We start from the raw sequence: 14,233 nt of genomic DNA, 5'->3' as shown, positions 1-14,233 counted from the left end.
GCAGGCTCATTCTCTCCACAGCATTCTACACGCATCACAGATCACATAGCCCACCTGGCACGTCCAGGGTGACACACTTGAGTGTGATCCACTCCCCGCCAGTCCTGCTCTGTTCTGTGTGGGAACCACACTCACTCACCGCACAGCTCCTGATGGGCAGCCAGCTGCCTAGTTTCACACGAGACTGCCACAATGAAGCCATTAGCCATTATGAGTGATCTGCAGGACTGCTGGTCCCAGGGGGTCCGAGTCACACTTGACAGAAGCTAAACCTGCCTTGCTCGGACCTTGCAACAGTTGCACTCCCCACATAGTAGGGGGGATGTCAGTTCTATACATCTTCACCAAATTGTAACCAGCTTGTTCACATGAGCGGGGAAGACGGCCCCTCATTGAGGGGACAGCTCCCCTCCTGCCTGGGGAAGCTGGGCACTGTCTCCTCTGATAGGTGGCACCATTTCCTTCTCCTTTAAGCTGACAGGACTCAGCCCTTGACCCTTTATCTAATAGGTTATCTGCTTTTTCTTACTAATCTTGTGAACCTCTCATTTATTAGGAATATTTATCCTAGTAATGTTCACTGCAATTATTTTCCTTCAGTTTGTCTTTTGACTTTGTAGTATCTTTTGTCCTCCAAAGTTTAAACTTTTACAAATTAATTTTAATTTTTGATGTCCTGAGTTTTCGTGCTCAACCCCAAAGTTTTACGATTAGTCTGTTTTCTTCTAATATCTTTATTTTATGCTTAGATCTCCACTGAAGAAAATATTTTTCACGGCCTTCCATGCAGTTATGTATTTAGTTCTTGATGTCTCACTGTCAGTTTTAAATGTACTGGGGCAGCAACCAAACAAATGAAAGAACCACCCTCTGACAGTGAGGCAAGGCGCACACTGCACCGCGGGAGCGGCCCGGAGGGGGATGCCAGCACCCCTTAGCAGAGTGCCTGGGATCACGCCCAGGGCTGCTTCCACGTCCCCTTCCTGCCAAGGCACATCCTGGGGGGCAGCAGTGACGGTGCCTCAAGGACGTGGTCCCTGCCGCCCATGCGGAGACCAGAATGGACGTCCTGGCTCCTGGCTCCAGTCTGGTCTAGCCTCAGCTATTGTGAGCATTTGGAGGTCACAACAGTTGAAGACAGATCCCTCTCTCTCTGCCTTTCAAATAAATAAACTTAAAAGTGAAAACAATTTACTGTGAAAATTCTTTTTTTATTTTATTTTATTTTTTGACAGGCAGAGTGGACAGTGAGAGAGAGAAACAGAGAGAGAAAGGTCTTCCTTTGCCGTTAGTTCACCCTCCAATGGCCGCTGTGGCCGGCGCACCGCACTGATCCGAAGCCAGGAGCCAGGTGCTTCCCCTGGTCTCCCATGGGGTGCAGGGCCCAAGCACTTGGGCCATCCTCCACTGCACTCCCTGGCCACAGCAGAGAGCTGGCCTGGAAGAGGGGCAACTGGGACAGAATCCGCGCCCTGACCAGGACTAGAATCCGGGGTGCTGGTGCTGCAGGCTGAGGATTAGCCTAGTGAGCCGTGGTGCCGGCTGAAAATTCTTGACACTTTTTTTTTTAAGGCAGAGTTACAGAGAGAGGGAGAAACACAGAGAGTCACCTTCCACATGGTGGTTCACTCCCCAAATGGCTGCCACAGCCAGGCCCTTTTCCAGGTCTCCCACAAGGGTGGCAGGAGCCCAGGAACCTGGCCATCCTCCACTGCTTCCCCAGATGCCCCAGGAGGGAGCTGGAACAGAAGTGGAGCAGCCAGGACACGAACCAGCACCCATAAGGGATGCCAGCACCGCAGGCCACGGCCCAACCTGGTACACCACAGCACCGACCCAAAATCAAGACACCTCTAAATAACGTATGAATTATGAAGTACGGTTGTCCATCTTAGAGCATTTTTAAGGGCATGACATAGAAAGTCCCATGAACAAGCCTGTTTCTCTTAGGTAAATCATCTTTTAATTTATGAAAGTTTGATTCACTCAGCAACCAAAGCCTGTAAGGACTGGAATGTAAACTACTACTTTAGCACAATGACTGGAAGCATCTAATGCATTCTTTCTAGATCATAAAAATCTAAGAGGCTTGAGAGTCAGAACATTAGGCGACATACTAAAAACAAAAATCAAAAGAACAAAATCCACTAATTTGGGACCTTCTTCTTGGACACTGGATGTTTTTCTTTCTTTAAGGTTTATTTTATGAAGACAGAGTCACAGTGAGAGAGGGGGAGGAGGTCTCCCATCTGCCCGTTCGCTCCCCAGATGGCCGCGATGGCCGCAATGGCCGCAATGGCTGCAACGGCCAGGGCTGGGCCAAGCTGAATCCTGCGGGGAGAGCTCTTCTGGACTGGTGCCCGTATGGGATGCCAGCAACAAGGCAGCGGCTTAACCCTCCATGCCACAGTGCCAGCCCCGACTGGGTGCTTTTATGAAACACTTTTAGGGTTGTTTGCTGTCCTTCTAATTTTTTTTTAAAGATTTATTTATTCATTTGAAAGTCAGAGTTATACAGAGAGAAGGAGAGGCAGAGAGAGAGAGAGAGAGGTCTTCCATCTGCTGGTTCACTCCACAATTGGCCGCAACAGCCAGAGCTGTGTCGATCTCAAGCCAGGAGTTTCTTCCGGGTCTCCCCTGCGAGTGCAGGAGCCCAAGGACTTGGGCCATCTTCTACTGCTTTCCCAGACCATAGCAGAGAGCTGGATCGGAAGTGGAGCAGCCAGGACTCAAACCGGCTCCCATATGGGATGCGGCACTGCAGGCGGCACCTTTACCCGCTACGCCACAGCACCGGCCCTGCTCTCCTGTTTAACAGCTGTCACAGCTGACAGCTCAGATGACAGCTCATGTGTAGATAACAGTTTCTCTGTGCTCTGCAGGGTGCTGTGCGCTCCTGTCCACACAGCACCCTTTACAGATGCAGGAACAGCCCGAGAAGGTAGAGTTAATAGGTAAAGGCTAGATTTGAAACCAAACATCCCCATTTCACTTCCTGAGTCTTCCTGGGAATTGTAAAAATAACCAGGTCTCACGCTGGCACCATGGCATAAACGGTAAAACCATCACCTGCAGCAGGCATCCCATATGGGCGCTGGTTCAAGTCCTTGCTGCTCCACTTCTGATCCAGCTCCCTGCTATGGCCTGGGAAAGCAGCCAAAATGGCCCAAGTCCTTGGGATCCTGCTACCTATGTGGGAGACCTGGAGTAAGCTCCTGGTTCCTGGCTTCAGCCTAGCACAGCCCCAACCATTGAGGCCACTTGGGGAGTAAGCCAGCAGATGGAAGATCTCTCTCTTTATGTAACTCTGACTTTCAAATAAATAAATAAATCATAAGAAAGAAGGAAAGAAAGAAAAGAACTAGGTCTTTTATTATTCCCTGAATTAGCACAAATTTATAGTCCCTGCTTCTCACGAGAATTAAAAAACCATTTATCAAGGTTAGCATTGTGGCCTAGCAGGAAAAGCCACCACCTGCAATGCTGGCATCCCATATGGGCACCAGTTCTTGTCCAGCTGCTCTACTTCCAATCCAGCTACCTGGGAAAAGCAGCAGAAGATGGCCCAAGTACTTCGATTCCTGCCACCCACATGGGAGACCCAGAAGAAGCTCCTGGCTTCTGATTGGTGCAGCTCCATTCATTGTGACCATTTAGGGAGTGAACCAGTGGAAGGAAGATCTTTCTCTCTGTCTCTCCCTCTCACTGTCTATAACTCTACCTCTCAAATAATCTTAAAAAAGAAAAAAAAAGGAAAGAAGGAAAAGAGGGAGGGAGAAAGAATGGAAACAGTTTGGCCTTGTCCTTCCTTCCAAGTGATCAATAGGATTTATCAAAACAAAGTATGGGGGCTGGAGCAGTGGAGCAGTAGGTTAATCCTCTGCCTGTGACACCAGCATCCCCTATGGGCACCGGTTCTAGTCCCGGCTGTCCTCTTCCAATCCAGCTCTCTGCTGTGGCCTGGGAAAGCAGTGGAAGATGGCCCAAGTGCTTGGACCCTGAGGAAGTATGGGAGACCAGAGGAAGCTCCTGGCTCCTGGCTTTGGATCGGCACAGCCCCAGCTGTTGCAGCCATCTGGGGAGTGAACCAGCAGATGGAAGACCTTTCTCTCTGTCTCTCCCTCTCACTGTGTGTAACTCTAACTCTCAAATAAATAAAATCTTAAAAAAAAAAATAGTATGGTATATAAATTCCTTTAAAAAAAAATCACTGTGGGCCAGCGCCGCGGCTCAATAGGCTAATCCTCCACCTTGCGGCGCCAGCACACCGGGTTCTAGTCCCGGTCGGGGCGCCAGATTCTGTCCCGGTTGCCCCTCTTCCAGGCCAGCTCTCTGCTGTGGCCCAAGTGCTTGGGCCCTGCACCCCATGGGAGACCAGGAGAAGCACCTGGCTCCTGCCATCGGATCAGCGCGGTGCGCCGGCTGCAGTGCACTGGCCACGGCGGCCATTGGAGGGTGAACCAACGGCAAAGGAAGACCTTTCTCTCTGTCTCTCTCTCTCACTGTCCATTCTGCCTGTCAAAATAAATAAATAAATAAATAAATAAATAAATAAATAAATCACTGTGGGCGGCAGGCATTATGCTGCAGTGGGTTGGGCTGTGATGGGGCACCTGGGCCAGTGTCCTGCCATACACACCCTACCAGGAGCAGGTGATGGCTCCAGTATTTTGGGGAGTGAACAAGTGGATGGAAGACTGATATCTCCCTATCTCTGTGTCATACTCCCTTTCATATAAACTTTTAGAAAATTCACAACAGGGGGCTGGCACTGTGGCGTAGCGGGTAAAGCCACCATCTGCAGTGCCGGCATCCCATATGGGCACCGGTTTGAGTCCCAGCTGCTCCACTTCTGATCCAGCTCTCTGCTATGGCCTGGGAGAGCAGTAGAAGATGGTCCAAGTCCTTGGGCCCCTGCACCCACGTGGGAGACCTGGAGGATGCTCCTGGCTCCTGGCTTCAGATCGGCGCAGCTCTGGCTGTTGTGGCCATGTGGGGAGTGAAGCAGCGGATGGAAAGAAAATCACAATGGCCCTGCAGCTGGTGCAGTACCGTGTCACTCAGGATGCCCTCATCCTACTCTGGAGCGCTGGGTTCAAATCCCGACTCCACTTCTGATTCCAGCTTCCCGCGGATGGACACCTCGGGAAGCAGCACAAGTGGTAGGGTCTCTGCCACCCACGGGGGAGGCCCAACGGTGGGGGGCTCTTAGCTCCAGCTTGGGCTAGCCTGACTGCTGCGGACAGCAGTGACCCAGCGGATGCAAGATCTGGCTGTCTGCCGTTCAAATAAATAAAAATAAAAAATCATAATTCTCACAAGAATGTGAAACCAGATTCTGTTCTCGTTCAAATGATCTTCTAAGTTGTCAAGTCTCACCGTACTGACTGCAGCTAGCGGTCAGGAAAACTTTGGATACCAATCCCGTCATTCATTTTAGTTCCAAGCCCTCAGTTTCTGGTCTCTGAGTCTGAAAGCATGTTTTGTTTTAAAGCTGTTTTTAAAACGACCCGCATCCAGGCGGGGCCTGCGACCCTCCCAGCGGGCAGGCGGCCGTTCACTCACGCCCCTCGGGGGAAGGTGCAGCCCCTCTACACCCTCGCACCTCAGCCAGGCTCTGGAGCAGAGTTTAGACTACACAACTGGCCAGGTATGCCCTCCCTCCTGTATCTGGTGGCAACCTAGGTGCCAACCTGTGCAACTCTGAGGGGCCGGCGCCGTGGCACAATGGTAAAGCCACCACATATGCAATGCCCGCATCCCACATGGCCACCGGCTCAAGTCCTGGCTGCTCTACTTCCGATCCAGCTCCCTGCTAACGTACCTGGGAAAGCAGTGGAAGATGGCCCAAGTGTCTGGGCCCCTGAACCCACATGGGAGACCCAGAAGAAGCTCCCGGTTCCTGGCTTTGGCCTGGCTAGCCCTGGCCATTAAGGCTACTTGGGGAGTGAACCAAGAGATGAAAGACCTGTCTCTCTCTCCCTCTCTCTGTAACTTTGAGTTGTTAGGTTTTTGTCATGTCAAGAGGAACTTCCCCAGGCAGACTCAAATTAATTTTAAGTAAAAAGTAATGGAGACTTTTGAACTATACAGGGGGAGGGTGCTGTGGCACAGGGGGCGAAGCTGGCACAGGAGACCGCATCCCACAGGGGAGGCCAGTGCCAAGCCCAGCCGCTCGGCTTCCCCCCAGCTTCCTGTTACGGTGCCCGGGAGGTACCTAGGTTTCTGCCAACCTCGTGGTAGGGGTGGGCAGTGCCCGGGCTGCCGGTTTTGGCCTGGCCCAGCCCTGGCTCTCGTGGGCATCCGCGGAGTGAGCCAGACAGCAGACACCTCCATCCCTGTCACACGCTGTGTCGTTCTTTCAAATAAACACATCTCCCATGCACACCATGAAAGTGCTAGACTTACGGGCACGCCAGTGGATGCACACTGCGCCCGAGACGCAGGTTCTGCTCCACCGACAAGGCTGCCTGCACAGACCCTTCCCACCCGCGACCACAACCGCGTGGGCCCAAGGCAGATCCACAGCGGGCGAGCAGCTACTTCCACGCTTCTGTGCCAGCGGAGCCGCCGCGCCATTGCTGGAGCAGCGGGCAGAGAGGACTTGCAATCGGCCCGGCGAAGGCTGCCCACGCACGGCTCCCGCACACCCGCGGCTGCGCGCGGGCGACGCGGAGGCCCGAGGCTCCCCCAAGGCCCTGGCCCGGGCGCTCCGCCGCCACCACGCCCGCCTGTCCGCGGCGCGGGGCGCCGGCACCCTGCGGACCTAACTTCGGCCAGGCGTGCGGGCGCCTCCCGCCGCCTCCCGCCGCCCGGCCCGGCCCGGCCCGGCCCGGCCCGGCCCGGCCCGGCCCGGCCCCGGCCCCGGCCCCGGCCCTCACGCAGGCGCGGAGGCCCGGCTCCAGGCTCTCCGGGCTGCGCTCGGGTCCGGCCCCACGGCTCGCCCGAGAAGACCCAGGGTTCGCCGAACTGCACCGGGTGACGGCCGCGGGCGCGTGGGCTCGCCCAGCACGGGCGGCCGGCGCGGCCGACGCCGCTGCACACGCCCAGGCCCGGGCCGAGCCCTCGCGGGCGGCCTCCCCGCGCAGCGAAGATGGCGGAGCGCGGTGCCGGCTCCGGGAGGGTCCCGGCCTGGCAGCGCCGCGCGGTCTCCCGCCTCAGGCCGCCGCCGCCCGCCCTCCTCCTCCTCCTCCGCGCCGCCCAGGCGCGATGCCGCTTACCGGCAGCCGGCCGCGGGGAGCGCTCGGGCTCCGGCAGGTCCCCGAACAGGTCCATGGCGGAGGCGCGGCGGCGGCGGCGGCGGCGGCGGGGCAGACGCGCAGCCCGCGAGCGCGGCCGGCTCCACACCCGGGCGGCGGCGGCGGCGGCGGCGGCGGCGGGGCGGCGGGGCGGCGGGGCGGGGCGGGGCAACCGGGCGCCGTCAGTCACCCGAGGGCGGCCCCGGACGCCGCCAATCGGCGCGCGACGCTGCGCGGCCGCCCCAGAGTCCCGCGCGCGCGGGGGCGGGGCCGCGGGAGGGGCGGGGCTCGCGCACGCGCGTCGGGGTTGCTCGGGGCTGCCCCTGCTTCCCGCGTCCGCTCCCGCCCTCCGTCGGGGCCGTGGCGTCCCTGGCGGAGGAGGCCCGTCCGGAAGGGGGTGTCCGCGCTCCGGGACCCCCGTCGCGACCCCTCCTGTCCGGGAAGGCCTCGAGGGGCTTTGGGCGTCGCTTCGGCTCCACCGGGGCTGCCGATCCGGCCTGGCGTTAGGACGGCGAGCAGGCGTCCCCTGACCTGGCCACCGCCGGGTCCGAGGGGCAGCAGGCGAGGGGGGGACCCCTGACGGCGGGAGCGGGCCTGGCGTTCTCGCCGACAAAGCATCAGGATCAGAGATCAGGACCAGAGACGAGTGCCCAGCACTAACAGTGGGAAGAGGAGACCCCGCCAAGCAGACGTGGACATGCCCACGCGAGCCCCCCGCGAGCTACCGAGTGCCCGCTGCGCCCACCAGTGGCAGGCTTGGCTGGCGCCCGGCCCTCCCGCGGCACCATCACGCCTATGCCGGTGCCCCCTTCCGGAAGCCGTCCCCAGATCCAGCAGGAGCCCCGGGGTACGGGCGCTCCCTTGACGCAGAGGTCCGCCGGCTCGTCGGACGACACGCGTGTTCCCGGCGGGCGCCCCCACGCCTCTCATCTGCACGTTGGCAGCAGCAGGACTGAAGCAACAGTACGCGTGGCCCGCGTTTCCTTACTTCGCCCGCTCTGCCCACCTCCACCTCGCGTCACCCGTCTCTGCTCTGCTGGCCCGGGACTCCCCGCTTCCGCTGGGCGCAGTCCTGAGCGCGTGTGGACCCCGACCCCAGCGCATCTGCCAGCTGGCCTCTGGCTCCTGGGACCTCACTCCCCGATGTGCTAGCTGCTCTGCCGCCGTCTCCCGTGGGCTCAGCTTCTGCCCACCGCTAACGGATGGGCTTCTTTAGGACTTGAGTCGGGGTGCGCTCCTTGGGTGATCTCCCCCATCTGGCCAGAATTGCCACCCCCCGAACATGACCTGTCGCCGCAAACTTCCTTCCACTTCCAGACCCACGCGTTCGCATAAGTGCGGAGCCGTCGGACGGCTCAGGAGCTCCTGAGCTGACACGTACCCCACCGAAGCGCGTTCTCTGCTCCTCCCTGCAGGGCCGGCGCTTCCCTCTGTTCCGTCCCAGGGCCGCCTGTGGGGGACACCCTGAGGTGGCCGCGAGATTCCCTCTGCTGCAAGTGGTGTGTGTGGAAGGCAGCCCAGTATGGCAAAGTCCTGCCCGGACCCTCGTGGCTACCACGTGGGCTACCCGGTCTGATACCCTCGGGAGGCGTCTTACCTCACACCCAGAAAACCCTTTGTCCAGGAACAGGGGTGGGGGCAGCAGGAAGAACTGGACCCCATTCCCGTATAACCCCAGTCTGTGTACAGACGGCGAGCTGTTTGTCCCGAGACGCCCACTGCTCTGTCGAGGTATTTCCCCCTCTCCCCCTCTCCTCTCTCCCTCTCTCCTCCTCTCTCCTCCCCTCTCTCTCTCCCTCTCTCCCCCTCTTCCCCTCTCCTTCTCTCTCCCTCTCTCTCCCTCTCTCCTCCCCTCTCTCTCCCTCTTTCCCCCTCTCCCGCTCTCACTCTCTCTCCCCCTCTCTCCCTCTCTGCCCCTCTCCCCCTCCCTCTCCCCCTCTCCTTCCCTCTCCCCCGCTCTCCCTCTCTCTCTCTCTCTCTCCCTCCCCCTCTCCCCCTCTCTCACTCTCTCCCCCTCTCTCCCCCTCAGTCCTTGAGTCTGCAAAGGAACTGAGTTCTGGGACAGGCGTCTGGCACCGTGGTCGGCGTCCCTGCTCAGGACATTGCTAACCGTATGGGACTGCCGCCGTCGAGTGCTGCTTACTCTGCTTCTGATTCAGCTTCCTGCTGTGCTCACCATGGCAGGCAGCAGATAGTGGCTGAAGTACTCGGGTCCTTGTCACACACGTGGAGACACAGATGGAGCTCTGGCTCCTGGCTTCAGCCTGCCCAGCTCTGGCTGTTGTGGGCATTTGGGGAGTGGACCAGTGGGTGGAAGATCTACCTCTCTGCCCGCCAAATGAAAAAAAGTAAGCTTCCTTCCTTCCTTTTCTTTTCTTTTCTTTTCTTTTCTTTCTTTTTTTTTTTTTTTAAGAAACAGCTCTGCTACCACGTTGTGAGTTTGTGAGTGGATCTTCCTGATTGAGACCCATGAGATTCCCATCGTGGCCAACACCTGGATTGCACAATTTTTGAGAAGATTCAGTTTTTGTGCCTGAATTTCTGACCCATGGAAATTGGGATAATTAATGACTATTAGAAAAGAACAGAGTAAGTCTTTTTTTTAAATATATTTATTATTTATTTGATAGGCAGAGTGGCAAAAAAATTAAAAAAAAAAAAACAAGAGGGACATATACACACACAGAAAGAGACAGAGACAGAGAGAGAGAGAGAGAGAACTCTGGTTCACTCACTAAATGCCCACAATGGCCAGGGCTGGGTCAGGCAGAAACCAGGAGCCAGAAACTCCATCTGGTTTCCTACATGAGTGTCTGGAACCCAAAACAGGCCAGAGACAAGCAGCCTGCAGACTCGTTTATTTCAGTTGGTACAGCAGCTTATATAGCCAAGGCAGCCAATCCAGTCAAGGGGCGGTCTATCCCCTAACCAATCACACCCTGTTGCCAGGTCGTTTCTGAAGCCATCCAATCACAGCCTGTTGCCAGGCAGGCTCCATTGCCATGTGGTTTCCGAAGCCATCCAATCACAGCCTGTTGTCAGTTAGGCTCTGCTGTCATGTGGTTTCTGAAGCCATCCAATCACAGCCTGTTGCCAGGTAGTTTATGTTGCCAACAGCCATCTTGGCATGGCCTTCTCATTCCACCACAACCCAAGAACTTGACCCATAATTTGCTGTCTCTCAAGTGTATTGGCAGGAAGCTGGATGGGAATCAAAGGAACCAGGACCTATACCAGGTGGGATGCAGGCATCGCAGGCGGCAGCTTAACCCGCTGCACCACAGCACCCGACCCCAGGTGCCTCGGAGCACCCCCACCAAGTCTGTGTCCCTGCTCCTCAGCTCCCTCCCGGCTTTTCCAGTCCCTGTGCTGCTCTCACTGGCTCTTTGTCCCAAGGCATTTTCTCACGGGCTCCTTTGGCTCAGCGTTCTCCTCAGCCCTCTCCTGGGTAAGTTCCATTCATTCCTGAGATTTCAGCCGAGTCATTGATCTGTCAGAGAACCTTTTCCTGAGTTCCTTAAACAAAAACCTCTGCACACACTCTCACAGCACTCCTCCTTCGTCACGGTTTGCACGCTTTGTCACGGTTGCACTTTTATGTGTGTGCGGATATTTTATTATGACTGCAGGAGGTCAGGAGCCCTGTTCTCTCCGCTACTGTGCCCCTCGCACCGGGCACACAATGGTGATCACAAACGTTGGCTGAATGCATGAAAAGATCCACCGTGAGCTCAAAGCACACAACGGGACCTTCTCACCTTCGGAACGTCGCCGAGGCTGGAGCAAAGCGTCATGCCTCGTGTGCTTGCCCAGGGCTGCACAAACCATGCTCACTCCTCGGCTCTTGGGAAAACGGCACAGGTTCCTGATTCAGACCTCAATCTGCCTAGAGACAAGGAGAGCATCACTGGGTGCCTTACTGGTCGGCATTGTCCGAGGTTCACTGCCATCTCTTGTGTCCTTGCCACCATGTCCCCTCCCCGAGACTCAGGGGGCCCTGACTGCTTTGACCAACAAGGAGCAGATGGAATGGCATTGTATGGTCTTCAAGGTGAGGTCACGAATGGTCACGCAGCTTCCAGCTGGCTTTTAGAGTTGCTTATTCTGGAGGAAGACAGTCGCCCCATAAGGAGTCCAGCACACACACACACGAAGGCACTGGCCGGACTTTCTCTCTCTCTCCACACACACACACGCCATCCCAAGGAGACTGCCATGCTAAATTCAGAACCCACATGCAGGCACCATATTCAATGACCCCCACTAAGCTTCAAGCCCAAACCGTCACCAGCTGTTGGCCATGTTTAGTGAGTCGTCTTGGACATCCAGCCCTGAAGAACGCTCAGGTGACCAAACTCCAGCCAACACTTGACTGCACTCTCTCGGGACTCCCCAAGCAAGGATTGCCCGGATAAGGCTTCGTGAATTCCTGAGCCACAAAGCCACAGGCAGGAGACATTTTAATGCATTTTTATTTCATTTAAAAGTCCAGGTCTCCCACGTAGGGGGCGGGGACCCAATCACCCGAGCCGTCATCTCTGCCACCCGGGGCACACATGAGCAGGAAGCTGACTGGGGCAGAGCTGGGACTTGAACCAGACATTCCGATAAAGGATGTAGGCCTCCTTAGCAGCACCTTAACCACTGCACCCAATGCCTGCACCAGAAAGATAATTTTTAAAACACATTTAGGCTGTTATATTTGGGGGTAATTTGTTAGCTAATTTGGTACTAATTTGGTAATTTTGATGTTGAGACATCAAAAATCCTAAGTATATGGTACCACCTTGGCACTGGGCAGCAGGTTGAAGCTGGAAGGGGCTCGAGAAGACGGGCTTATAGAAAAGTGCGGGGAAGGCCGGCGCCGCGGCTCACTAGGCTAATCCTCCGCCTAGCGGCGCCGGCACACCGGGTTCTAGTCCCGGTCGGGGCGCCGGATTCTGTCCCGGTTGCCCCTCTTCCAGGCCAGCTCTCTGCTATGGCCAGGGAGTGCAGTGGAGGATGGCCCAGGTGCTTGGGCCCTGCACCCCATGGGAGACCAGGAGAAGCACCTGGCTCCTGGCTCCTGCCATCGGATCAGCGCGGTGCACCGGCCGCGGCGGCCATTGGAGGGTGAACCAACGGCAAAGGAAGACCTTTCTCTCTGTCTCTCTCTCACACTGTCCACTCTGCCTGTCAAAAAAAAAAAAAAAAAAAAAGCTAGAAAAGTGCGGGGAAATGTTACTGGGAGGTGGAGAGAGTATCATCGATCTGTGATGTGGGAAGTTTACAAAACTACGGGCTGGAGTAACATGGGAAAGAGAAAAAGCCCAGCAGACAGATGGGTCGGGTTAAGATTTCCGGGAAAGATGTTGACAGCACCCTGTGAAGGATCTTAAACAGGAGCAGCCAACAAGTCCGTCTGAGGTTCCTGACCCCGACCCACAAAACAGGAACAAAATAAAGTGGCTGTTTTCAACTGCTAAGTTTCGGGCAACAATAATAACTGAACTCGCCTTTGCCATTTGTTTGCCACAATGAAGTGCTGGGGAGAGGGACGGTGGCTCCAGTCCTCCCTGCCCTGGTTCAAACGCTGGTCCACGGAGAGCCGGCGAGGGCCAGGAGCAGCTCCCTCAGCCTCTGAGTCCCTCCGGGGAGGACGAGCGGGCAGATCTGGTTAAAATAAACCACCCTGAGAGGGGCGTGCTCAGGCCCCACGGGGGATGGGTCAAGGGCTGGAGGACACGAGGGGCAAATCGGGAGCTGGGCGGAGGCAAGGGGAGGTCAGGAGAAGGCTCAAAGCCACGGCCGCTTGGCCCGGCCCTTCCTCCCGCCATCCTCTCCTGTCCCCTGGTTCCCCCCCAACTCGGTGCAGCAAAAAACATGGCCACGGCCACGGCTGGCCACGGCTGGCAGGTGTGCTGTGGAAGAGACACAGGCAACGGAACAAAGAGCTGTTAGAGGCACAGGTGCCCCGTGGGTCGTGAGCACGTGACACTGAGAAAGGTGACCAGATGACACCCGTGGGGGACAGGAGAGGCACAGGCACCTGTGGGCCGTGAGCACGTGATACTGAGAAAGGTGACCAGATGACACCCGTGGGTGACAGGCACAGGTGCCCCGTGGGCCGTGAGCACGTGGCACTGAGAAAGGTAACCAGATGACACCCATGGGTGACAGGAGAGGCACAGACGCCCTGTGGGCCGTGAGCACGTGACACTGAGAAAGGTGACCAGACGACGCCCGTGGGTGACAGGAGAGGCACAGGCGCCCCGTGGGCCATGAGCACGTGACACTGAGAAAGGTGACCAGATGACACCCATGGGTGACAGGAGAGGCACAGGCGCCCTGTGGGCCGTGAGCACGTGACACTGAGAAAGGTGACCAGATGACGCCCGTGGGTGACAGGCACAGGTGCCCTGTGGGCCGTGAGCACGTGACACTGAGAAAGGTGACCAGACGACGCCCGTGGGTGACAGGAGAGGTACAGGTGCCCTGTGGGCTGTGAGCACGTGACACTGAGAAAGGTGACCAGACGACGCCCGTGGGTGACAGGCACAGGTGCCCTGTGGGCTGTGAGCACGTGACACTGAGAAAGGTGACCAGACGACGCCCGTGGGTGACAGGAAAGATACAGGTGCCCCGTGGGCCGTGAGCACGTGACACTGAGAAAGGTGACCAGATGACGCCCGTGGGTGACAGGCACAGGTGCCCTGTGGGCCGTGAGCACGTGACACTGAGAAAGGTGACCAGACCACGCCCGTGGGTGACAGGAGAGGTACAGGTGCCCTGTGGGCTGTGAGCACGTGACACTGAGAAAGGTGACCAGACGACGCCCGTGGGTGACAGGAGAGGTACAGGTGCCCCGTGGGCCGTGAGCACGTGACACTGAGAAAGGTGACCAGATGACGCCCGTGGGTGACAGGCACAGGTGCCCTGTGGGCCGTGAGCACGTGACACTGAGAAAGGTGACCAGACGACGCCCGTGGGTGACAGGAGAGGTACAGGCGCCCCAT

At 57.2% G+C, this 14,233-nt stretch overlaps 1 protein-coding gene across 3 annotated transcripts in view; it reads right to left on the bottom strand.

The window, feature by feature from the left end:
• The window catches only part of ILKAP (ILK associated serine/threonine phosphatase), a 35,202-nt gene extending 27,817 nt beyond the window's left edge, over positions 1-7,385 (bottom strand). For all 3 annotated transcript variants that reach the window (XM_051838240.2, XM_070069965.1, XM_051838241.2), the window contains exon 1: positions 7,221-7,385. In XM_051838240.2, the coding sequence (XP_051694200.1) occupies positions 7,221-7,275 (55 nt within the window). In that variant the 5' untranslated portion in view covers positions 7,276-7,385. The remainder of the gene's footprint in view (positions 1-7,220) is intronic.
• Between the last annotated feature and the right edge of the window lie 6,848 nt (positions 7,386-14,233).

Source organism: Oryctolagus cuniculus, chromosome 3 (genome assembly GCF_964237555.1).
Source record: "Oryctolagus cuniculus chromosome 3, mOryCun1.1, whole genome shotgun sequence".
Taxonomy (NCBI): domain Eukaryota; kingdom Metazoa; phylum Chordata; class Mammalia; order Lagomorpha; family Leporidae; genus Oryctolagus; species Oryctolagus cuniculus.
The sequence above is the reverse complement of the archived record's forward strand: the minus strand, read 5'-3'. Positions and strand labels throughout refer to the sequence as shown.